The 27327-nt window shown below is 46.3% G+C and overlaps 1 protein-coding gene across 2 annotated transcripts in view; it reads left to right on the top strand.

The window, feature by feature from the left end:
* Window positions 1–1198: 1198 nt before the first annotated feature.
* The window catches only part of slc16a1a (solute carrier family 16 member 1a), a 29796-nt gene continuing 3667 nt past the window's right edge, over window positions 1199–27327 (top strand). The window contains exons 1-3 of one of the 2 annotated variants that reach the window (XM_037489750.2): window positions 1199–1269; window positions 3060–3191; window positions 26560–26831. In XM_037489750.2, the coding sequence (XP_037345647.1) occupies window positions 26615–26831 (217 nt within the window). In that variant the 5' untranslated portion in view covers window positions 1199–1269; window positions 3060–3191; window positions 26560–26614. Of the gene's footprint in view, window positions 1270–3059; window positions 3192–23885; window positions 24093–26559; window positions 26832–27327 lie in introns of those variants that run through there. The other variant, XM_037489753.2, reaches the window with a different exon arrangement.

A 27327-nucleotide genomic window follows, 5' to 3' on the forward strand; every position in this document is an offset into this window, starting at 1 on the left:
GGAGGAGGTGCACTGCAAAGTCATTCTTGGAGGGCATCTGTAACATTGACTAAAATTCTCTTTCCAGGTTTCCCCGGCTGCGTGCCAGAACGGGCTGTAAGAATTGCTCGACGGTTTGAAGTATAGGCAGTTTCTCACTGACCCCCTACGGAACGTAGAGGGGTGGATGGAGAGCAGGTATTAGCCCCATAGATCATGTAAAATTAGCAGCAGGAACCCCTGTCAGCCCAGACATTGGCACTTAATCTTGGACTTTTGGCAGACTGTTGCCTTAACAGGTCAAATGATATCTATAAATCAAGGATCCCCTGGCGGAGGACGAGAGGGAGCTGGGGGGGGGGTGGGGGGTGCACAGAGCCGACACTCAGACTCCCAGGGAATTAAATGGCGGTCATAAAGCCTAACCCAAGGAAATAATCCAGTCTATTTCATAAAGGATTAAAACCTCTAAAGAAGATTGATTGCCTCTTTTTCCTTTTCTAGCCAAATGTAATCCTAGATTATGGAGAGCACTTGGGGTTAGATTTTAAAGAAATTTGAACAGGATTAATGATAAAGGGGGGAAATCCATTCTTAAGATTGCATTGCTGGATTTTCACAGAAAGAGTTTTTTTTGTCTCTTCCTCCAGTCAGTCACAAGAATACTTGAACAGATGTTGGACTCAATACTTCTCCCCCTGTAAATATGTTTAATCAGGTTGGAGCAGTGGGATAAACGGCTCTTTTTTTAACAGATGTGATAAGAAGAGACATTTTAAAGCCAGACATACCTGGCATTCAAGAGCTTCTCAAGTATTAGACCTTATTGGGGAAATAAAACATTTAGGAACATTTTTGACATATGTTGGACCATAGGTTAACACTCATCACCATTCGGCCACACTTTGGATTCTGTGAGATGTGTCGGGATGGTTTAAACTCTCCTTTGATGCGTTTACCCAAAGTCAGGCCGTGGCGTTCCCTGGGGGCCTCCTCTCACCCTGGGGGTGCACGGCCAGCTGATTAGGGGGGGGGTCTGGTAATACCAGCCAACCAAGACTGTTCTCTCTTTTGCTGTCAGTTGTCATTCCAGCACGCACCAAAGGCGACCCGCCTCCACCCCTGACACCCCCAATCTACAGGGGAACCTCATCAGGAGCTTCTTCTCTACCACCACCACCACCACCAGTGTCTGGACTCCCAAAGGGGGGGGGTTTGCCTCATCTCGGCTCGGCATCCCGGGCCCTGGTCAATCCTACGGCAGGATGGAGCCCAAGCCCCGATCATTAGGTATGCCTGTTATAACAAAGTCTCTCCAGAATGAACACTCAGACCTTTTTAGATGCATTGAGCGTATTTTAGCAGTATGTGAGTTAGTCTCTTTTACCAGAGGTTGAGTAGCAACGACCCCTTACACAGAATCATTCCGTTGCACAAAGACAACCCCAGGAGTGGATCTCCTGTGAGACGATTGTCCTCAGCGGGACGCGGGGGGCACCGTGACGGACAGGCGGGAAAGATCCAGCCAACAGAACCTTTAATGATCTGTAATCACAGTGGCAGTCGGAGCCTGGTGGAACGAGAGGGGGTGATGAGAGTAAAGCTTTTGTGTGTGTGTGTGTGTGTGTGTGTGTGCGCGCGTGTGTGTGTGTATAGAGTGACACAGAGAGCTCACCTCGAGCGAAATGCTCCACCACCCATGGAACTAATCTAAAGTCCTCGTTTGGAGGCCGTCACGCGGAGGGCCCAGATGTCGGCACGTTTACCGGCGCAGGCAGCTGTCAGGCCGCTGACAGACGGGTTCCCGCCACTGAATGATTACACACAGCGCCGCAGTGAACTGTGATCCCGTGAACTTTATTTTCCCTGGCAGGCCCAACGTGCGGCGCATGCCTCAGCTCGCTGGCGCCCGATGGAGTCCCCGTCTCCTCCATTATCACCCGCCGTCCGTGTGAATAATCCCCCCGAAGGTTATGATTTATTTAGGCTGATGATGGAGATCCTGTGACACCTTTTTTTGGGGGGGGGGGGGGGGGGGGGGGAGGAATGAAAAAGTCAACACCTTTTGGAGCGTTTTAGGGGCATGTGAAAGAGAAGCAGAAAGGCTGTGCCCCGTGAGCTGCAGCATGCAGGTGTTATCACCATCAATATAAGCATTCTGATTATATATTAAAGCCTCACTTATCCCAGAGTCTGCATATTTTATTCCACTATCCAGACCTCCGAGTATCTAATAGGATTCCATTCCGACAGAAATCATACGTCAGGCAACTACAAATGAAAGGATTGCGCCTGTTTTAAGGGTTCATCCCCATCCGCCAGGGACAGGATTATCTTAACTAATTTCAACATTAATCAGAATTACCTCAAAATTGCACATTTCGCAAGTGGGAACACAGTCGGTTCTCTAAAACCACTCAAAGAGGTGCGGTCTGACGTCCAGTTAAAACACCAGATGGAATCATGGTAATTAGTGGAATACAGTTTAAAAATGAATGGTGTGTCTTCAGTTTTTAGACTTTGCCAGATGTTGGTTGTAGGCCTCTGAGAGCCGCTGCTTGTGCAACACTTTTTATTTCAAAGTTGTGTTTTTTCAGTAAATGATGGAAACGCATCTGTTTTTTAAACATAATCACCACGAAGCGTTTTTTTTTTTAAAGCACATTCGCTGCCCCTGAACTTTGAGGCTTCTCTTTTTAATCTAAGTATTTATGACTAAATCGGTCAAGATTTGATTGACATTTTGATTTAAATAATGCTGAGTCGTGAAATTAACTTTTTTTGGGGACCTGGGGGGAAACTGACTGACGTCATTTTTGTGTCACTAAAAATGAATCAAATAAGGAAACAATCAGACGCAGATTGAACAACAATGAAAATAAACTTAATTCTATGCAACGAATTTGAGAAAAGCAAACTTTTTGAGAAACTTTTTTTGCGATCTATCGAAATCTATGAACGTCTACGAGCCCGTTTTCCATATAGTTCTGCTTGCGTGAGGTCAGAAAGCCCCACCGAAGGCAGCTTCTCCTCTTGTCACTGCGCGAGGGGGCGGCTGACGTCTCTCTCTCTGCCCGCAGAAAGAAAGCCATCAAACGAGGATTCCAGCCTGTCTACCTGCAAATCTCCCTCCACCGCTGGATTACATCTAAGTCCTGGAAGATCTCGGGCTGGTGCTACATCAGAGGAAGCGCGCTGCCGGGCCAAGTTAGGTAACTCATTAAGACCTGACGGCTCTCTCCTGGGCTGGTAACTCATCCCTCCGAACTCGCAGCCTTTGAGCGAATAAAGCCGTGTAAGAGGGTTGAAAAATAAAGACGGCGGCAAACTCTGTAAAACTTTCTGATCGAACACAGCTTGAATTCATCTTGAGGGCAGCCGTTTCAACTGCGTCATTAAGCATCATTACAGCCATTGTTCTGCTTCCTAATCAGCAGTGTTGTTCCCTCCCTGCTCACTATAGATTAACAGCCAAACTGGAAATAATAGCACGCTGTCAGTGGTCTTTTTAATTACAAGCTATAATTTATATCGCTCAGGTCTGGAGCAAGTGAAATGTACTAAATGTACAAGTACAGAACTTTGAGACGGCTCCTCGTCTTACTCTTCGGATTTGGTTACACTTTCATTAATTAAACTTCCTTTTTGTTATTTGCAGAATTCTCTGCCTTTCTTCCCTAATAACTCTGGTGTCCTTCAGGAGGATCCCGCTCTCGGGCTTCCATTACCCGTCCGTCACGCAGCGCATTAGAACAACACTGCTATGATTGGCAGTGTGCATTAGCAATCCCCTCCCGAGCCCCTGTTCCCATTGTCATTCCGCCGCGGTGCCGGGCTGCCGTGTTCTCCCTCGCTCTCACTCTGAAATGCCATGACAACGCTGTGGAGGAAGCCCGACGGAGCCCGAAGGCCTCCTCAGTCGAGAGGGCCCTCTGCTCGCCTCCGCAGATGACGCCACTGTTTCATTTATTTTTCATGACGGAAAACAAAAGAAAAGATTGGACGGGGGGAGATGAGGCGGCCGGGCTAAACGCGCCTCGGAGACTGACCCCACATGCTGCAGTGGGCACGCAGGCTCCTCCAGAAATGAGGGGGATATTTCACTGTTTGTTTAATTGCAGCATCTGCTTTTGGTACTGTGAGCTTTGGAAACTACAGTCTCTTTCTTGCCGGGAGATGAGAAAAGTGACACGTATCGTCACAAGGCGGATTAATGCCGACCTCACCCGCTGTCTAAAACTATTTGTAGCATTGTTTAGGGTCTTTGAGAATGAACGGCCGTTTGTAGAGGTGCCTGCGAGGAGGGAAAGTCGTCGATGGCCACTTCTTGCAGCCTCTGCCAGATGATCGCAGGAAGCAGGCCTCTCTTCCCCGAGATCCCTCGCTGCTTTCATGCCTCATTACACCTGCAGCCAATGGGACGCAGAGAGAGGTTCACATGATTACCCATGCAACATGTCAGAGTTAATAGCAGGATGAAATGCCTTGGTGCACCCGGAGGAGCGTCGGACCGTTCCAAGCATCTGCAGCGTCGGGGAGATATTTTCCTTCTTTGATGAAATATCTGTGACCTTTCCGTTTTGATTTTATTGGCTGTAACATAACTCCCCGGAAATATACACCCTTACACTGAGACCAAGGGTTTGCACAGGTGTTTGACTAAATCCTATTAAATCTACCTGATTTGCATGCACATTAAGATTTTCTAAAGGCTAATTGGTGCTTTTCTTTGTCTTCTAGATCTTGAGCAGAATTATTTAGCGTTAGATATGAGCGCAATTAGTGGATCTTCCCCACATCTGTCATTTGTTATGCACCTTTAATCAGCTGTTCTGCTCCGATAGCTCACATTTTATACACCTCAAGTACCACTGCGGCACAAAAAAACGTCCACTTTACCGGAATATAAAACCAGCACCGAGTGAGATAAAAGAAGCGAGCGGGGGGCGAGATGAGGGGAGCAGAGGGAGCTTGTTACTGCAGATGATCCGGGGGGATGTGATGGTGGTCCGGAGGGATGTGACTGTGGTCCGGGGGGATGTGATGGTGGTCTAGGGGGATGTGATGGTGGTCCGGGGGGATGTGATGGTGGTCTAGGGGGATGTGATGGTGGTCTGGGGGGATGTGATGGTGGTCTGGGGGGATGTGATGGTGGTCCATGGGGATGTGATGGTGGTCTAGGGGGATGTGATGGTGGTTCTGTGGGATGTGATGGTGGTTCTGTGGGATGTGATGGTGGTCCAGAGGGATGTGATGGTGGTTTTGTGGGATGTGATGGTGGTCCAGAGGGATGTGATTGTGGTCCAGAGGGATGTGATGGTGGTTCTGTGGGATGTGATGGTGGTCCAGAGGGATGTGATGGTGGTCCGGGGGGATGTGATGGTGGTCCGGGGGGATGTGATGGTGGTCCATGGGGATGTGATGGTGGTCTAGGGGGATGTGATGGTGGTCCGGGGGGATGTGATGGTGGTCCATGGGGATGTGATGGTGGTCTAGGGGGATGTGATGGTGGTCTGGGGGGATGTGATGGTGGTCTGGGGGGATGTGATTGTGGTCCAGAGGGATGTGATTGTGGTCCAGAGGGATGTGATGGTGGTCCAGAGGGATGTGATGGTGGTCCAGAGGGATGTGATGGTGGTCCGGGGGGATTTGATGGTGGTCTAGGGGGATGTGATGGTGGTCCGGGGGGATGTGATGGTGGTCCGGGGGGATGTGATGGTGGTCCAGAGGGATGTGATGGTGGTCCAGAGGGATGTGATGGTGGTCCAGAGGGATGTGATTGTGGTCCAGAGGGATGTGATTGTGGTCCAGAGGGATGTGATTGTGGTCCAGAGGGATGTGATGGTGGTTCTGTGGGATGTGATCGTGGTTCTGTGGGATGTGATGGTTGTCCGGGGGGATGTGATGGTGGTCCAGAGGGATGTGATGGTGGTTCTGTGGGATGTGATGGTGGTCCGGGGGGATGTGATGGTTGTCCGGGGGGATGTGATGGTGGTCCGGGGGGATGTGATTGTGGTTCAGTGGGATGTGATGGTGGTTCTGTGGGATGTGGTGGTGGTCCAGTGGGATGTGATGGTGGCGGGCCTCGCCCGGAGCTGCCATCGTCTTCATTTAGTCACTCAGGCCCGGTCTGAGTAACTAAATGAAGCAGGGGAGGTTTGTGCTGCACTGACCACTCCGAGAGCCGACGTCACGCTTTGATTCAGTCACGACCACTTTAGGGGAAGCAAAAGCCCGCAGGCGACCGTGTTGTTTTGTGTAAACACTTTCAGTATTAATTCTCCAAAACAAAAACGTTCTTGTTCATTCGGGGGCTCCCGTCGTACCTCAACCGTGAGCGATGGCAGCGCAGCTGGCCGGGGGACGTTGTTATATATTTCATGCTTCTCTCTCCACCCCGCTTCATGGTAATGAGATTCACAGAGGTGTCAAACAGGGCTCCGGGCGCATCCCCGTCTCCCCGCGCTCGGGTCACGAGAGACCCGACGCTTCGACAGCCGCAGATGTCGGGGCGACCACGCGTCTCCAAACCGCGCCGTCGCGTCTGACCCGACGCCGCGGTTTGGAGACGCGTGGTCGCTCCAAGACCCGACGGCAACGTGGTCCGACAAACGGCTCCTCGTGGAAATGAGCGCACCGATCCATTGGTGTTCTCCGTCCTTCCATCAGCTCAAACACCCCCCCAGGGGCAAAGATGCGTTTGGGAAGAATGTCAACAAATCTCCACGGGGCTAAAACAACAACAGCAGCAACTTGTGGGTCTGTTGAGAAGCAACGTTTCATATTCCTGAGAGCTGACTATCAAGCAGAGGAAAGTGGTTTTAATGAGATTCACACTGCACCAAGCAGGCGGTTATGGACCTTGCAGTTGTGATAGCAGGATCCCTGTATTCCCCATCAGAGGGTTTCATTTCAGATCTTTGAGGGCAGATGGATGAAGAGGAGCCCTCGCGGCTCTGTGCACGTGCTGCGTCAGACCCAAATGGATCTGCCTCATGCATGAGACCGAGACCAGAATCAAAAAATGCACAGCTTTGTCTTTGATGCTGCAGCTACTTCTTTGTCTTCTTCCTCCTCCGCAACAAAGACGAATGAAAACGTTAAACGAGGTGAATGATCTCTCTTTAGAAAAGAATCCTGCAGGTAGAAGCACGCGTAAATGCGCAATGAGATGACAATTTAGACAGAACATTTGTCACGCAGATGCTCCGCCATCCCCGAGCTAATTGACAAGTTCTAATGATAGAAAGTTATTTCTCTGAAACCCAGCCAAAGTGCTTCCACGCTCCGATGCCCACAGGAAAAGCGCCATCTGCACAGCGTTCCATAAGCGCTTTACCTTCTCATTTTAGACCAGCGTGTTTTTGACGAGCACATTTTGTTTCATTATCGCCCCAAATGAGTCAAAGGTTTAGTCCCACGGTTTTTATTGACATGTCGCTCGGGCTCCCGGGCTGCAGGTTGGTCTTTGTGGTGAAACATATATAAATCATAGCGGCGATGTGTGGTCTTCTGTGAGCGTGATTAATGGCTTTGTGAGAATTTGTCATCGTCTGGCTGTGGAATGGAGTAAAAAAAAAAAGAACTAAGCCGTATAAAACCGGAGCCTTTTTCCATCCCCAGTCTTCTATGTTGCAAATGTTCTCCTTTCGGATTACGTTTCTCTCAGGTAGCTGTTCTTTTTAATCCCCTTATTTTGCTCCCCTGCAAATGTTTGCTTAATTTTTCCTTGCACATCCTTTATTTCGTGTAGAGGCAATAATAGCACAGAGCAGGTAAACAACAACATCCCCTTGGTGGAATGGTAAACACATGCTGACATGAATGGATCGGTGCTCAGACCCTGAGACACATGTGATAACGTTGCACAGAAAGACGGCGGCGTTGCAATGCAAATTCTTTTTTAAATGTATTCGTTTCTGTCTTTCGCTTCTTTCGGTAAATTGCAAAAATTCTCATTAAATTAAAAACTGAGGAAAAAGAAGAAGAATGATGGCTGCGGTTTGGTTGTGCTTCCCTTCCGGTATTGTTGATCCGGCGATGTGACCTTGCGATGACCAACACGTGGAAACGCCGCGCACCGTGTTCGTGGCCGTGTGCGTTTGTCACTGCGCGGCATCGGGCCCCCTCAGCCCCCACGGGGGCCATAGCATGGACAGCACTCCCCCCCCACGCTGCAGATGGAGTTTGCAATTGGATACCTCTGGTGAATAATCTTCTCATTACTTATAATGATGAACTGTGGCATGCAAATATCAATAAGGGACTGTGGTGAAGCGATCCAATTAAGCCCCAAAACCAGCGTCTCATTAGTGCTGAGTCTCTGGTAATGCAAATCACACCCTGCCTGTAATCAACCTTGAATGGCCACTACAGGTGGCTCCGCCTACCGCCATGTGATTAAAGAGTAGAAATAGTAGAATAAACCTTTGTGCAGATCCAGACGACCTGTATCGGCTGCCTTGTTGCTGTTCTGGTGGTCCACAGTCCACTGGCTGCAGATGTTCTGTTTACACGCGTTAAAGCGCTCTGGTTCGCTCGCCGTGGTCGTTTAGTTCACTCAAACCTGTCTGCAAATAAAAACATCAATACCAGACAACTCCGCCAATCCCAGCGATGCAATCGATGCCGACGTTTTTCCCCATTTGCCAAATGCTCCCTCTGTGCTCATCGCAACTACAGTGTGGTTAAGGTTGGGCCTTTGTAGCTAATCCAGCTTAAGTCACGCTTGTGAACAGGGTGGCGAGTCATTGATTGTACAATGAATCTGATGCATATAACTGCACAAAGAGAAGAGTCACCCTCTGAGCTGTAGAAGTATAATGGCTCCTCACACATCACAGGCCTTCTGTCCCGGAGCATCATGTATTTTGGGATTATCAATAGTAATCGTGCCGTTGGATGGATTCAGTCAATGCATGTCATTAGCTTAAGTTACATTCAAGTAGGAAACTTCAGAAACTTCTTTCTTCTTTGATTTTTTTGTGATTAGGACTCTTTTTAGGAGAAGTTGAGTAAATAAACATGCGACTGACTGGTTTTCCCTGTGGCCGTTTCACACCATCTGTGAGGGGAATCGGAAGCTTCTGGCATTCCAGCTGAAAAAAACCAGGATAAAAAACGAGTACTAGAAGGTGTTTAGTGCGAGTTGGACCTCCTCCCTGTCTGGACCCGTTTGATCCTGTAACGTCCAGCCTGGGTTTGGCACGAGTGGAATCAAATGTTTTCAACAAACGGGTCAAATTCAACAGGTCGTCGTGATTTCTGAAGGACACAGAACGTGCTCATCAGACGGCTGTGTGGCCCAGTGTGTGATTGTCATAAAACACAAGTTTGAGGGAACACAACAGTTTGAGAAATGACACGGCGGTAAAAACGCTGCGTGTCTCCCCACTACAGCCGTTCTTAGAGCCCCGCCGATCGGTACCACTTATACACATTATAGCTACTTTCTTCTGTACCTGCAGAAGCAGCATCTGCTCAGACGTGGCCCAACACACGTACACACCTTTTACTAAATGCTTACTGATGGGATTCACTAGAAGATTCTTTTGCCTTCGCATTGTCGATGAATACACATCAAATTGAATATGTTTTTAAAGGACAGTGCAATTACGCAATAGTGGCAGAAAGGAGTCAAGAAAAAAAACACAATTGTATCCATTAAATATATAATATATACATTTGGTGTTAGTGTTGATTGCTGCTTGTCAGATAATTACTATATCAGCCATTTTCTGTTATATAAGATATAGTTTAGTAAAGCCTCTACCTGAGCGTAGGACTGGCTCCTCCTTTAATCAGCAGGTGGAGAGTAGTCACATGTCCTCATGGGCTGCAGCAACTAACAAGTGAAGGAACAGCTGACTTCACTTCATCTCGCCAGCGTAGAGCTCACAGGGTTTCTGTCAAACTCCATCACAGGAAGCAGGGGACACAGTTTAATGCTTACATGATTATTTTGGAACAAGCATTCTGCCAGTTTGGCTAAAAGCGTTCCAAGATTTACCCACCACATGGAAATCTGTCCCAAGTTTGCGCTTGGTGGGTGTTCATTTCAGCGCATTCGATGTGCCTTCGTTCTCCCAACCTCAGAAGTATCACCTGCTTCCTGCTCCTACCGCCAATTTAGCTCAGGATGCTAACTATTAGCTGCAATTATAGCAAGAAAACACACAACCGACCCTGACTCCAAACCAATATATCCCTCCAATTCTTTGCAGTCCTTAGTTACTGTTCCTAAGGTGTGAGGAGGGGTGGGAGGGGGGGGGGGTGTCAGGAATAATAGGCCCACTTTGTCATACATTTCCCTCTTTGTGCCTCCATCTCCTCCCTCCCCCTTTGACTCAATGGGTGTACGCTGTGAATCCGTTCGTTCCACCTCTCGGGAGGCTTTTCCATGACGGCACGTCGCTGCAATCTAAGTTATAGGTGGGCACCTGTGGAGGAGGCCGTCTTCCACCGAGCTCCAGGTCAGTGGGCTCACCATCGTTAATGAGACAGTGGGCCGACGCTGTGAAAAGCTTTGAGCGGCCTGGAAGAAAATCCAATTATGATCTTTGATTCCTCTCCAGAAACAGATTACCCATCTCACTAATGGCATTTTCCTTCCCGCCGCTGCCTTCTGTAAATGAGCGGGTTGAGGGGCTGTGTGGGTGTTCTGAGCGCGCGGCGCTGATGATGACTATCTATCCCTCACCGGTCTATCAGACGGACAGCTCGCATTATGTTTTAACGCCTTTCCCAGCTGCTCGAGACGAACGTTATAAGGATTATTCCAACCCCTCCTTGTATTCCGTGAGAAGTGGGGAAGGTTTTTCCTTCTCTCTCACTCTCTCCCTTTCTCTTTGCAGGGATTTTAACTCTAATTAAATAAAGGCGGCCTGACAAGCGGACAGAGTTCTATTGACCCGTGGGCCCTTCAGCAGCTCCAGCAGATGGGGCACTTCTTCAGTTCCATGGAGGTGTCTGTAGATGCAATTGGTTCAAAGTTAAAGCATGTAGCCACTCCCTGAGATATATTGAATAGTTACTAATGCTACTGTTGCAACAAAGATTTACTTTTCCACTATGTCAGCATTTCTTTTTGGAGGGGGGGGGGGATTTTTTACCTGATTCATAAATCATAAGCATACAGCTTACTCCAGCTTTTGTGAATTGAAAAATCTTGAGGGCATTAAAATGAAAATTAGCTCCTGCAGAGTCTGCTAAAACCATTTTATTAACCATGCTTTGTCCAGCTCCAGTATGTACATCTAACTGGTAAATATTGACAAGTACACAAAAAACAATATATTAATGAAATATTATGGCAAATATTATCATAGCTGAGGGACTTTGTGTCTTGGCACGAGACGTTGCCGTAGGATACCGTCTCAATAACACACCGTTACGTACAGCACCTGCACAAACCGCACTGCCAGCGCGGCTCTGAAAGCACCTCCAAAGCTCTGGCAGCATCACGGGCGCCTTGGCACCCGGGCGGCGCCGGCGGCGCTGCCAAACCACGAGAGCTCGGCACGGAGGCCCAGCGAGCGGCAGCCTCGGCGCCGCGTTGTTGTTGTGGTTGTTGTTGCTTCTTACATTTTATTTGTCCCTTTCATCTACAGACAACATCGAACGAGAGTTTCTTTCACCTTCCAGGATCTTAAGGCTCTCGTGCGTCACAGTGTGTAAACGCGGGACCTCGGCTCGTGTGTCCTCACACTAGATATCTGTCCTGCTTCCTCATTTTTTTAGGATTCAGCTGAATCAAATGAAAGTGGACGGCGTTGGGGATTCAAGGGGAGAAGGAGGACAGATGGGGAGATTGGGCGGATCGATGGGCGGAGGGGACGGTTGACTCCTCCTTCCCTCCTCGTCTTGGATGATCAGAATCTTCATTGGAATTCGGGAACGTACACGACCGAGTAGTTAACGTTCCTCCAAGGTTAACATTTTTGATGCAAGACTGAGGGATTCAGAGAAGTGCTCCTTTGAAGTTCCTTGGAGTCAGAAGGGAGGCTGCAAGGCTGCTGAAGACCGTGTGCGATATTGACATTAAAACTGAACACATCGAATGATGCCAATTGAAATTTCATAGTGCCCCCACCGGGAAGCGGGGGAGCTGCCAATGCCAGTGTGAGATGAATAATGAAACTTCCCTCGCTTTGCTCATTTTTTATTTAAAGTGGAACTCCTTTGTTGCTCCCTGAAACTCTGCGGGGGCCGTCGTGCTCGTGATGCAGGTGTACAGTCGAAAGAAAAGAGTCAGGTTCTTACTTTAGATGTGGATGAAATTGGGCATGAAGGTTAAATGATGGTCTGTGGTTAAAGATTGATGGATCTCTGCTGGCTTTCACTATTGTTTGTATATTTGTTTCCTCTGGGACACACAAAGATGCACAAAGATGCACATATTGTGGCGATGGGAGGTTTTCCCTCATCATCTCGCACACACAAAACAACAAGCATGTGTTTCCCAACTAGAGGTTTGTCCTCCAAAGGGATTCAATGGGTTCGATGTCAGCTTTAAGTGAAAAACAGCTGGGCACGAATCCGATCATCCTGACTGTAAAATGCTGCGTTCGTTCCTGCTTTTGCAAAAGGCAAATCTTCCAAATAGAAATGATTTAACAGCACGGTGATAACGTCATACAAAAAAAAACCCAAATTCCCTTTCTTACAACCTGGCTCAGGGGAATCGACGCCATGCTGCCGATCTAATTGCATTTTCTAGTATTGTTGTCGTGTTTTCAGACAGAGACGCTGGGACTCAACGTTTGAAACATCTGTTGTTTTTGTCAGAAACACCTGCCCAGCCCCTCCACCTGTCTCTGTCGTCTCTTTGCATGAGTCATCTGGTGGTGCCCCCCTCCATGCCCACCTCTGGATCACAGCCCCCTTACCTTAAAGGTTAATAAGCTAATGAAAAGTCCAGGGTGTCTTTCTGAGCCGTGCCCCTGGTACTGCCGGGCCGGTCTATTGGATTTTGATTTAAGCAAACAAAAGTTCTCACTTATCCCCCAAAAGAGTGACGGCGAGAGCAGTGGTGCTTTGGGCTCTTTTTCTCTTGGATGAGATCGTGAGGTCAAGGGTCAAAGGGGTTGTTTGTGTCTCCCATTAGAATTTGCTCTCTGAAGAATTCGATGTTTGGGGAGATCGTGCGTGCAGCCAAATATTAAGAAGAATAGCGTCTGTGGCCACGCTGTCAAAAAGAAAAATGATTCCCTTGACTTCTAGAGATGGGAATTCAATCTTTTCCCTGCGTCTGGTGCAGAGCTCCTTCTGTGCACATCAAGAGTTCCTTACTTTTCCCTTAATTAAAAATAAGTGTTCTCCAAAAAAACACACTCACTCACTTAAGAAAAAAAGTTGGTATTAATTTCATGGCCTTGTTCATGAGGTTTTCTCTCTTTTACAACCCTCTGAGGGGGAAAAGGATCCACCTGTGAGGCTGCACAAGCAGTGAGTCATGCTAATTAGCAATTACGTCTACAATCACCCGCGTTAATTCACTTAGGAGGAGGTCAGCGTCATTTATTCTCGCCTTCTGAAACCAGCACCGACATTAAATTAATGCTCCTAAAATAAGTGTCATTTAAGAAGCCGAGTTTCCCTCCCATCGCGCTGCCATTTTTAATCTTTCACTCGATCCCTGCACACACACACACACACACACGCACACACAGTCTTTATCTGTGTCCCTCTGTTGTCACTGAAATCTAACTTGTGCTTAGAAGACACATCTTCTCTGTGTCGAACAGGCAGAGCTCACTTGGGTTTCCACTTGTTTCCACTTCACTGCACAGTTCCAACCTTTGGAAAATCAAATGAACTCTGCAGGAAAGGAGAGATTAGATGTTGTGGGGAAGTAAGATACCGTCACGGGAGCTTAAGCTTGACTGATATTTCAGGTCGATTTAGAGATTTGACAGTTAAAAATATCTGCTGACGATACTGTATATTTATTTTTTGGTTTGTGATATCTGGTTAAAATCCATGTGAGATTTAATACACTTCACATCGTCTTTTTAGTCCCCTCATGCACTTAAACATTTTACCTGAAACAAGAAAAGCTTTCACATCCACACAGAGGGATCATGAGGGGACAGGTGACATTAGACAGACTCTCAGTCAGTTGGTCGTCTCTATAGGCGCCATGACGCTATAACGAGACGGAGAACGCCGGCTAATTTCCACGTGATTTGTCACAGGGGACAGATGTTACCCTGCACGCACATCTGGCTCAAACACCACACAGTTTGAGCGGTCAGATTTAAATTTGGATTCATTTACATGAATTGGGCTTTTTTTCTCCAATATTTTATAGCTTTGCAATCCGCTTAAGATTGAAAGCTTGAAAGGAGCCGAGGTCCGAGACCGTTTGGTAAATCCACGCGTCCTCTGTGTTCTTTGTGTCCGGCGTGCAGACAAATGTACACACAGAACACCTTAATCGTCCACCCTGATCCAAACGGGATGCAATGGGGATTGTTTCCCAGCTAACACGAAGTGCAGCAGCGAAACGGGAAATCCAACTTTCGGGGGTCAACGAGGTCACAGTTTAAACACCACAACCGATGCACGTCGACAACAAACTGCAAAGAACAACACAAACAAACTGAGGTCTTTCCTGTGATCGTACGTAACTGCAACAATTAGGAATACATGTCGGAGAAAAGGATCCATCTCACTCTTCAGATGCCCTGGATCGGTTTCCCAGTCTAGTCAACGTGGTCATGTTTCACATTCTCTGTGTGGACCCTCCTTGTTCTCAATGGAAGAGCCAGCCTCAGTGATTTAACCAAACTAGTACTCGCCTTGTTGTTGTTGTTGTGAGTGAAGCCGATGTGCAAAAAACAGCTCTATTTTTATATGATACCTACATTTCGTTGATGCAAAGTCAGCGGGCATCATTATTTGAAGGGTGCTGTTGTCATTTACACGCCACACAAATCCTCCCATCTGCATCTGCAGATAAACGGAATCCAATCCTCAGGCTTTTCTGCTTAAGCCCGCAGTTCAATTCCAGCTGACACACTCAGAGGAGATTTTCTTTTGCGACCCGAACTTTCACTTGTAACCGAGGAATGTGAACCAGCAACCCTGGACATGAAGTAAATCAGTGGCTGTCATCCATCTCCATCTGTCTGCAGCTCGCCTTAGGAACTCCTGTGTCTCTGGCACGCATGCAAATATTCAGTTCACTTTGTTTATTGGCTGCTGTAATTGTAGTATTCTTTTTTTCCTTAATATTGAACACATTTCTGTATCTGAACGAGGACAATCCTGCATAATCTCATGTGCATTGTTTAAGCCTTCTTTGTGTCAACAACTTTCCTCCTCGTTCTTTTATCCGAGGTTTTGAGCAGAAATAGATGCCCCGGAACTGCTTTGGAGAATTACTTTATTTTAATTTGAATTAATCTGACTCTAAAACCCTTTGCAGCACCAAAACTAAGCTCACTAATGATGTGCTGCTGGCTGCTGGTGTTGAGGCTCTGTTTTAATCACTCTTGATCTCATCAGTGCCTTTGATACAGATGATTGCTCCATTTTACTCAACAAAAAAAGGGGTTGATGCCACAGCACCAGTGATTCTTAAAGACCAAACTCGCAGGTCTTTCTCTGCATTTTGGCAGATGTGTCTTTTAAGCTTATATTCTATTTTTTGGACACAGTTTCAATCTGGCGATTACAAAGTGTTTTTCTTCATAAAGATTGTTGTTTGATGCTGTGTACCTGCAACAGTAAAATCACTTCCATCGATAGTTGGGTTCCAGTTAAATGTCCCGTTGCTCACCTGTCGGACTTGTGGCTCCCACTCCCACTTATTTTTTATTCTGGGTTGATATGAAAACATAATTTGTAAAATAATTTGCACAAGGAAAGGAGTCGTTGCAGCCCCTTGATGGTCCGTGGAGCTTTAAGACAATGTTCTTTATTGGGTTGTTTCTCTGCTGTAAAACCCCATATGTAAAGTGTGAATGCAGGAGAGCATCGCACAACCTGCTGCCCTCAACAACAAGCAACACATTAACTCAGTGCATAGTGCACCCCTTCATTATCGCAGGCCATAAAAGGGCCGTAATATACGCTCCTGACAGTCATCCTTATTAAACAGCTGTAATTGTTCCGTGCTCTTCGTGCCTCCTTCTATCAGCGGTGAAGCCCTCGTATTGTTTGCTCTGAACTCATGGGAACTGCAATTGCAAGATAATATGCAAGTTTTGCATCAGCGCTGACATCTCCGGCCAGCAGCGCATGACCTTTTTATGAAGCATCTTTGCTCCCAAAACAAATAAAGAAATGAATACTCCATTCTCCATGATGTGAATGTAATGCTGTTCAGGCACAGATAATAACCTCTTTTCATACAGTATAAAGCAGATGTGGGCAGCATATAAGCAGCAGTGTAATAGCCTGTAAGGAACCTGTAAGAAGGGAACTATTGAGCATTGTGAACTACGGCGTCATTAAATATCTGCAATATGAGATTAAGCTGATGTTGAGACTCAAATGGCTGGATTTTGTGTTAATGACAATCTGGGATCAGATAGCGTTATTTTGATAAAAAATTGATCCAGTACATTTTAATGTAAATGAACTGTGTGTCGTACAGTGAAGCACACGGATTATGAATGATGGTTGATACTCAAAAGGCCAGATATGTGTATTGGGAGTGTGAAAGTAGGAGGATGAATGCATCAGATTTCACACAGTGGGGATTAACTTCTAGATTCAGACCCATCATGTGGTTTGTTGATGTTAAATGGATTTAAGGTCAGCAGCATCTTTTGGAATATAGACTGCTATGTTTAAGGCTGGAAGCAACCAATCCCCAATATTGTGTATCTCCAAGGAGCGAAAATACTTCAACACAAAACAAGTGGGTTTTTTTTAGAATGACCTTTTGTGTTCCAAGTTGCATCGAATCCGCCTCGTTCTCCTGATGAGGAGCAGGAATGAACATCTCCCAGCAGAGAGTCAGACCCTGACATTGAAATAAAGGATGATGCAATTCAAACGAAACGCGGTCCTTCATGAAAAATCTGATGACACAGAACAGCTTTTACCCTGATTTTATAGAGGTGCTCACTGAAAGAGAAACATATTTTTGTCTCCTGTTCTACATTCCCAGAAAACCCCAAATGCATGACCTGCTTTCTTCATACAATGTGTTTCATGTTTCCATCCAGCTCATTGAATATAACCTCTCATTGTTGTTGAATTCTGAGTTGTTTCTTGAACATTGACGCAAACAAGCATAAATGGTGTGAGGGAAGTTCCCCTTTGGATTTGTGATCCTCAGACATTTGTCGTGTAGTTTCATCCCTGCTGCCTTTGCTGCATGAATACAGATGTCCACTGCGTCCCTTCTACCTGGCTGCCATTGTCCACTGGTCATCAATCTGCATTTGGTTTGAATGTTAAAATATGTCACGTGTCATCAAATGTAAAAGCGTTTCAGTCCTAGTTGCCAACGTGTTTTTAATGCTATTCTCCAAATGACAAGGTGTTCAAAAACAGGCTTTTAGTCATTTTAGCAAAACTTGTGAATAGGGCTTACAGAGCGTGTTTTGAATTGGTCCTAATCTAAATCTCCTAAAGTCAAATTATGATGATAATGAGATATTCCTCACTATTGAGGATTCATTATGAAATTAAACCGCCGTCTTTGTCTCTCTTCGTTGCGTCTTTTTATTCTTTAATTACTGTAAAACATTACAATCACAGAACTAGGAGGAGAAATTCAATCCAACACATGATCCTTCTCACATAGTGGGGGCTAGTTGGCCTAACGTTGGTTTACGTGTTTTCATGCGAACATCAAACTGGACTTGGGGGGGGGGTTAGAAGCAGCGCGAGGTGCCTGCTCCCCACCACTAGGTTTATAATGATCTAATAGTCTAAACTTACTTGATAATTGGATATTTGTGGTCTGGACCTTTTCCACCTGTCTGCACATGGAGGACCGCGTGGTGCTGTGTTCACTGGCCTGCCGGGGGGGGGGGGGGCACCGCTCTGCAGCCATATTCCCTGGGGGGCCACGGCCGGCGTGATGGGGTATGAGAACAGCTCCTCTCTCCTCTCTGCTTCCTGCTCACACGCTGGAGGAGCTGCAAAGCGTGCCGTGGGGGGGGGGTTTGTTGATGTTATTGTTGCTTTTTCTAAATAAATCCTCCGGCTATGAGCTGTTGTCCCATGCATCTTTTTCTCTGATGAATATTGCATGGATTCCTACTTGACAGGCCAGCCAGCCGTAGTACTTAATAAAATCACTGTGAAATGGTGAGTTAAATTATGCCCTAACTGCGGTGGCACCAATTAATAATTCATTAGGAGCTTTTCAGGCAGTGGGAGCCGACATACCTTTCCTGACAAAGCTTCTGAAGGCATCGCAGAATTAGCATTCACAGAAAGTTCTGTAAGGCAGGAATAAAAGACTGTATGTACTTGTCGTAGGAACAGATGTATGAAATGCAAATGCTATTCTATAAGAGGCTTCTTTACTTTCTAAAACTCTGTTTTCTCAGCAGTTGTCTCCAAATTAGCATTTTCATTTTCCGAAAAGCGCACAATTATTATGATGGATGTAGCCGCTTTGCATGCTATCGCTTTTTAGCTAAAGAGAAAAAGAACACACATTGCAAAAGGAGGGGCTGCTGCGTTGATGCATCAAATTGCAGTGCTGGCGGCTGCAGAGCACGGTGTAACGAGTGGGCTGTTCAAATGAAGAACAACATGGGAATTGGTTGTGTATTTCAAGATTGTGTTTTATATACAAAGAAGGACACCTACACATTGGAGGAAAGGGCCTCTCTTCTAAAGAGTCTACAAATTGTCTTTCAGTTGAACTCTGGCTGCACAATCCACCATTTTACTTGAACATAAGCAGCATTCATACGGAAAAAGCTGCATCTCAAACTCATCTGCCGGCCTCAGCAGACTAATGGTTTTTGGTACCTGTGGCACACGCCGATGCCCTCTGTCTAACCGGGTGAGTGCAGCGTGCAGCCACTTTGCATGGAGTCAATTCTAAGTCAATTTTCACCAACTTCCTCGAGCGGAAAATGAGCAGAGTGCAGATAAGATGAAGATCGGGTGCATGTGACGAGTGTGTAGTATATCTGCTCCGTGACGGCATACAGTGAAAAGCCTGTACAAGCAGGAACCGACTGGAGCTGAATAAATATCCTCCTGTGATGGGCCTGAGTCATCCGACCATTTCTGGCTCTTGATTTGATTTTGTTGAGCTTTCATTAGGCCTTAGCCAGCATATATACATATTTATACACATACTTCAGTCTTTGACAAAGCTATGTGGTCATGAATTCATGGATAAATGGATTGAATAAACTCAGAGTAAACGCTTGTGATGCAGCCGTGGCATTGCAGAGACATTAATGGAACCAACGCGTAATGAATGAGTCATCGATTTGAATTATACTAAGATAGAAAGGGGATTAAAACTGTACGTTCACCACTAAAATAGCTGCTGAATGTATTACACCAGTGTTATTGTTGTTTTGGAACTGTTTATTTGGCCGCACTAAGGACCGGCGTGAAATGCAGCCCAGGCTGTCATGGTTCCCAGAGGATGAATCCCATTGGTCCCTGAGGCTCTGGTCCAGGACCGCCGCCAGCAGGTTGACATTTCTGCTCATTTCTTTAGTGGCATGTCTTGACAACTATTGGATGGATTGCCATGAAAGTTGGCGTTCCCCCTCAGCGGCATTTGATTCATGGTAACGTCCACGTCTGATGTTTGCGGTGAAGATATCAGAAACACAAATCATGTGATACAAATGAATACAAAACATAGGAGTAATGCAAAGCTAATCACATGATTTAACTGCATTCTACTCCTTTAGCCATTTCTTTTGGCCTTTTATTATGGAAGTGAAGGCCCAAACAATAATCATATATCAGCACATTTACAATTATGTAAGCATTTCCTCTCATTTTAAAGCGACCTACACTCCATACCATACTCTGCAAAATGAACTTTGTCCACAAGATGTCCTCCTATTATTATATTATGTTCTTCCAAGTCTCATTATTTGGCTTTACAATGAGAATTGTAATCCAGAAACGCCCCAATTCCCTCCAAATACCCCATTTAGAACAATTTGAATGTGGACGTCCTACGTCATCTCCATTTTATTGGTCTGAAATGAGAAGCTCAGGCTGTTAGCAACACGGGAGGAGGAGATAATGAAGGGAAACTCAAACGTTATGCTGGAGTTATGTTCTCATTCCAGCATCCACTGAAGCTGGGGCCCGAGCCAACGGGACCGGCGCTGTGACGGTGCACTTGTCTCTCAAATGTATCACTCGATGGGCCTGCCATCTGGCCGCTCTCAGAGGTGCAGAAAGACAGTGATCCGAAATAGCAGCGGCAATAGGAAAAGGTCAGACAATGAGTAAAGGCATCTGTTAAATGACTCTCTCTCGGCGTCGCGGTGGCACACTGACAGATTTAGTGCACATCTTTGATGTCTTTTCTATGCAGGGGAGGAATAGGATTTGGCCACCAATGAGCATGTTCAGTTTAAATGCCGGTAATAATAATGACATCAAGGCGTGTATCCCCTCGACGAGGAAGCCGGTACATGTCCTTGATATGTAGAATCATTGAGAGGAACGTTGTGAAATTGGCTCTTAAAAAATATTTGATTTGGACAAGAGCCAGAGCGTCAAGGCCACAAATAGCAGGAGATAAATCTACTGATGCGCGCGTTTCTGCATCACAAATCCTCATGATTACCCCAGTCGTCCGTGTTGTGCGTGGATGATTTGCTGGGGCTTGATCAGCAGCAGCTTGATCATTCCAAAATGGATCCATCCCGACCTCTTTGCCGCTCGGGCCTGAAAACTCTGATCTATGGCACTGCAGCAGGAATTGACCCTCATCGGATAAACCGCTCCAAATTGCCTCCCTGATATATGGCTGGCCCTTGTTACCGCTCTCCCCTTGTCAATTTTCCCCGTTCCCTTCAAGGTCGGCTCTGCGTGCCGCCGGGCAAAGTAGCAGAACTGCTCTCCTCTCACTGCCGCCCCCCCCCACGTCCCGCTCTCCGGCCCTGGAGACTCCTCAGGGGCTACAGCCACAAGTGGGGGGTTAAAGCCACATGCTGACGACATGGGGTGGCTTCAGACGGAGGGGTTTGAGGGCATTCAGCCCCCTCGGGGATGCACGCGCGTTTCCATCATAAAATGCAAGTCACAAAATAAATCAACGTTCTCGTGACCTTTGTAAGTGTATTATGTAGAGCTGCTACAGTGACTGCATGAATAACATGAATGAAAACAAGGGCGCGTGTTATTGCTTTGGAGTTTGTCATTAATGCTCCTTTTGTTTTAGAATGATTCATGTTAAAGCCACAACGTGTTGATATTGTTCATGTATAAAAGACGATAATATGACCTATGACCCTGAGCCTTGGATTGCAGGGATCCTCACCTCGTTTCCTAAAAGGCTTTTTACATCAAACAATAGCATCCACGGGATGACGCAACATGTACTTCATCTATTAGTACTTCATCTATTAGTACTTCATCCATAGGTACTTCATCTATAGGAACTTCATCCATAGGTACTTCATCCATAGGTACTTCATCCATAGTGTGAAAAATCTGTACTTAAACGAACATTTCCCACAGTTTCAGATTAATTTATTTTATTAAACGTTTTTTTTTTATTTTGTGAGTGTGTGTGTGTGTTTTAGATTTGATAAAAAATAAAATATTTTTAAATTAGTTTAATCTGTAATGACCCCCTTGGATAAAATGTGATGTTTGAGCTGCAGGAAATCAGTTTTAGATAAAAGAGAGAAAAGATGATGCTAAAGATAATGTTAAAAAAGAAAAAAACACTCTAAATAAGGATAAATCCTTTGCTCAAAATCTAGATAAGTTTTCTTTTTCTTTCCTACTGCTGCTGTTATGGAGCCTTGATTATATTCTATCTACACGTTTGATATTATTCTTGGCGGAAAAGATGTAGTGCCTTAATAATCGTTTTAATGGGAAAAAACGGCATAGTCCATGTAAAACGAAAGATACTACGTGAAGAAACGCTGCATGGAACCATTTTAACAAGATCATTCAGCAGGACACCTTTTACACATTGAGTTTCAAGCTGTAAGTAGACTAGGACTCTTACATTTACCATAGAAAGTCCACTGCTAGAGAAAAAAGAGATGAAAAAACCACCCAGAGCCTGAAATGAGGGGAGCGCCGTGGGTTCTGTGAGGCCCGGCTGCAGCCTTAATGACCGGAAGTCTTGTCCACGGATGTGTGTGACAGCACAAAGTAGTGTTTGAAGTGCAGAATGTGTGACAGAAAGGAAGGAGGCTCGTAAACAAAGGATCAAAACAATCACCGTGTGATCGAGTTATTTATCAGGAGGCCCTTTTGGGGTTGTAGTTTCCTTTCACTCTTTGTGGCGCACATTGAAATGCAACAAAACATCCAAAGTCTCCTCCCGGTGACGTCCCACAGCGGGACATGTCCGTCCTGCATGAGGCCTGCATGGACACTGCAGCAGGTGGAAAGCTCTCTTGTCACCGCAGCCACTGACGGAAATGTGTTGGAGCCCTTACGCTGACCCCTAATGACCCCGTCCTGGTTCACCAAACTTTCATCTGCACCAGCCATGCCTGGACAAAAGGTAACGGTCACTTTCACAATCACATGCAGTGTATCGGAGGATGGAGGCAGTGCAGAATTCATCAGGTTCCTGGTTACACCGCTGTGGCTGTTTTTGTAACAGAACTAAGACGTAATGCTCTTATTTCATGGCAGATAGAAACGATTTAATAATATCTTAGCAATAGGAGGTACGTGCTGTGCACTTGATGTGATGGGGATTACAGCACAAAGCAATGCTGTTAAAATCAGGTAACAAAGAACACTGGAGGTGTTTGAGGACTTTGGATGTCCTCTTATGGTTGACAACATATGGCAGTGAATGCAGCTTATTATACTCTTATAGGAGCGACCAGTTCATTTACACCAGTGGCTCGTAACCACCGATCTGCAAACTGACCCAGCACTGGGAACATCTGCTCCCTCGTTGAGATAGAAGTAATTCCTATTCATTCAAAAGCATCATCACTCTGTAACGTCCCCACAACAGCGTTTACCAACTTTGAACTAAAGCGGGTCATCAGCAGACACCACCACCTCCATCACTCACTCTCACTGTGCCCTTTCCAGTTGGCCCACTTTAACATGTAGGATGTAGTGCGTGTGATTGATCCCAAATTCCATTACCAGTCTTCCACTTGCAGTTGTGAATACTTGTCGGCCCAGGAACAAACACACAAGTGGAGGTGGCGCTGCGTCCTCTATTCGAGCCCTTTGGGAAAAAAAAAAAAAAGAAACACCATGAAACATGTAACAAAGAGAAATAATGTTTCAGCGGTGTCAAGAATTTAGAGGCACTATTTCAATAAGCTGTGTACCAAAGCCTTTCCTTTCCCAAGCCCTGGTCCTCATTTATAGCACCTCAGGGAGTTTGGGGAGAAAGGCTCAAACACTGAAAAGTTCTGAAAGCTTTCATTCAGGTGGACGAGGTGAACAATGTGTGTTGTTTAGTTGAGCCGTGTTCCTTGTAGGCGCCGCGTTGGTTAGAATATGGCTGATCAATCAGCTGAGGCAGGAAATCAGTGTCTCAAAAGGCATCTTATCTGGTGGGGTGCAGACATGATTGGACATCCTCTCAGGTCACGTAGTGAATGACTCTCGCCCCGTGACCGAGGGGGGGGAGAGAGTGCGGTAGGGGCGCGGCCCTGAGCCTCCCACGGCCAATAAGAACGTGGCCGAACCTCAGCGTTGAGCCACATAGTGTCCAGGCCGTCCAGCTGAAACTCCACTGTTCGGCTTCCCTCACGTTGGACCGAGCCTGAGATCGAGGTGCCTCTCCCGGGGGGGGGGACTTTGGGGCTGTCACAGCGGATATCGAGCCACAGAGCGCGGCTGCAGGGTCTGTGAAACATATGCAGCCATTTGGTTTGGTTTCATACGTACCCAGAGACGCTCGGTCCCCTCGAATGACGTCTGCGGCGTGTTAACGTGCCTCCGAGACAGAGCTCGCCGGGCCCTGCTGGAGAGCCGCTGCCGAGGTAAGAGACACTTGACAGACAGACACTATGCAGGACGAACGCTTTGCGTCACTTCAAATGTAATTGCTTGCATAAGTGAGCCATTTTCAGTTGGATACTCCTGAAAGATATGTTGCTTTGTCAGTGCTCCAACAATACAGTTCCCAAAGTGTGTGTGATTCTCCTGAGCAAATATTTAACAAGCTTCCCTCATCTATGATTAATCAGACAAATTCACCAAGTTTAATAAGCCGCACTAGGAACCGGGGGTCATAAAAGACCCCGAGCCTGGCTGCAGGGAGAATGAATGAAACATCTTCGGCTAGAAGCACAAACACTAAACCAAATATGTAAAATGACACCTTCCTTCAATACTATTCCAGCTATTTCTGCTGTGTTTCTATTCGGCCGGAACATCTATTCCGTCTGTTCAATTCAGTGTAGTACACTGTAGTACACTGTAGTACACTATAGTACACTGTAGTACACTGTAGTACACTGTAGTACACTGTAGTACACACCTATAGATGCAAACAAGAAATACCTCTGCATAAGTAGAGATGACATGGAGGAGTGGGGGCCTTGAACGCACCACATGGCTGATGCTTCTATATTGACCATTGCTTGACTCAGCTGTCCATCAGCCAATGATGCTCCTCAAGCATCAGGGGGCTTCACACGGCGAGCTCAGGGGGTCGAACCCTCGTGAGTCACTTAATTCCAGGCAGCATTGTTTGTCTCTTCAGTAACACCAGCTCTCTCGTCTCTATTGGCCTCTCTAACCCGCCTGCTTTGTGTTGCAATGGCTGCATTGTCAAGAGGCACTTTGACTGCTTAATTCAGAGCTTTACAAGCTTTTAGGCTCTGGACCATTTGTCTGCTTATTTCACTCTCCGATACCTGGCTCAAATGAATTAACCCTGCATTTTCAACTCAATTATTTGATGCTTTTCTCTCCATTTTAGAGCCAAGCAATCAATCCTTAGTGTGAAATTATCCACTTTATTCATTACTCCTGCGGTTTTGATGCTTTATCTGGAGCCCTGTCGCTCTCAACTCATTCTTCTATTCATCACCTGGAGTCCACCACTGAATTTTTCATTTTTTAGAATTTCAGCTCTGCTCTCAGTAAAGAACATTTTCTAAGAATACCTATTTGGGAGGCCCCCTTGGATGTGTGGTGGACATTTTCACACAATGAAAGTCTCACAATTTCCCTTTTATGGAAGCGTGGAGACCCTCCATCTCCAGAGTGGGAGACGTGACAGGTGTGAACAGAAGCAACGTCCAGCTCTTTGATCAAAAACCCTGCTCATGTACCCATGTGCAGTAATACGTCATTATGTTGTTATGTTTCTTATTGTTGTCTTAGGACAGAGAATCACTAGTTGTTTTATCTTTTATGCTAAACCCAGGTGACAGGGATCCACCTGCCTGGAAGCTTCTAGCTCAGAGCAGCACGTACCTGTTGATATGTGTTGGATTTATATGCACTCATTTGACGAGTATACACTAATATCTGCATGAATACTTCCATGTAAGCACTTATTTCAGCTCTATTAGCATGTGTAGAATACGCCAGGAGGCACGTTCACAGCGGCCAAAGTCCCAGCTCAATAAGAAGAGTTCTTTAGCACATTAAATATTCACTACTCGCTCACCCAATACGCTTTCAGGGCACCCAACCAATTCATCAACCAAATCAAGTCCTCCTCGGCTGAGGAGCCCTACATCACCTCCCACTCCTTAGCGTGGCCCCCAGCTATTCAAGTGCGTGGATTCTTCCTGGGTCCAAGGTCTGCTCGATGTTTTCTCCGCGTATGTCTCCCCTGTGGAAACAGTACAGTAAGTTGTTTGGCTGCTGGTAGCGTCTCTTATTCATCTCCTCTTAAGTGAGACCGGGGGGCCGCAGTGGGCGGGAGCTCAGAAAGACGCGCAGGGACCAACTCGAAGCAACGCTGGGCCAAACAAAGCATCCTTAATCTCAAACGAAAAAATATAATGAGACAAATCTGACCTCTCTCCAAATGCGCATGAAGGCAGCAGCAAAGCAGAGGTACTCAGAGGTACTTACGGGTCAGTGGAGAGTGTGTCCTGCATTTTGCACATGTTGAGGGTGGATTTATAAAGTAAAACAAGTTAGTTTGTTCAGTAAGTGCTGAAGATGACGCACTCAGGTCAGATGGAAAGAGGCAGATGGGAAAAGATCAAAAAACGAGGTGAAGTTTTTTGAAAAGAGGCCAAAACAACCGGGGGTTGAAAAGATAAAAATGTGTCCACAATGGAAGAAGAATCTAAGGCTGGACACAGTTACACTTCTGTGCAGAAAGAACTCTGTTTCTCTTGGCACTCATTCGATTTCATTGTCTCTTCTCCTCAGTTTTGACCCAACTCTGAAGATCTTTGTATCAGATCAGTAAAGTTAACCTGGCATCCAAAGCCTTTAACCAACGTTATGTTCTGTGCTGTTTTGTTCTCTCCTTAACAGATCCTCCGATCTGTGTATAACGTGTTGAAATCGAAGAAGAGCTTTGTGACTGAAAATGGCGCCCGCCGTCGGAGGTCCTCAAGGCTACACGCCACCCGAGGGTGGCTGGGGATGGATGGTGGTGCTCGGGGCGTTCATCTCTATCGGCTTCTCCTACGCCTTCCCCAAGTCCATCACCGTCTTCTTCAAAGAGATTGAGACGATCTTCGATGTGACCAGCAGCCAGGTGTCCTGGATCTCCTCCATCATGCTGGCGTGCATGTACGGCGGAGGTGAGCTACGACCCAGAATGCAACCTGTCAAACGTTGCTTGACACTTGACACTCGGCAGGTAAAGGGGGTTTATAGATGAAGTCAGCCGCTGGCTCTTTGCACAACTTGTAAAAGATTCACCTCTGCTGTGCAGAAAAATGATGATAAGCTCAAACACAAACTTTATCTGTAGCCCTTCAGCCTCAGTCCGTCCCACAATTAAAAATCCAACATTTCATATGGACATAACTCCACGCTGTATTGAACGTCCCGGATCCTTCTCTGTCACTGGAGCCATGTAAACCCACCGGAGGGTTGCGTGTGTTCCTGCACTGATGAGGGGAATCGTCAGGTGACTGACGCCCTCCATTCATGTGATATTCAACACGGAGGGAACGGACTTCAAAGGAGCCCCCTCGTCCCTCGTGACACTGAAATCAAACCACCGCACCATCACCAGGGAAGAAATGATGACTACGGCATCTTTTTTTAATCTCAGGGAAGTCTTAGGAAAGT

Source organism: Pungitius pungitius, chromosome 8 (genome assembly GCF_949316345.1).
Source record: "Pungitius pungitius chromosome 8, fPunPun2.1, whole genome shotgun sequence".
In the NCBI taxonomy this organism is placed as follows: domain Eukaryota; kingdom Metazoa; phylum Chordata; class Actinopteri; order Perciformes; family Gasterosteidae; genus Pungitius; species Pungitius pungitius.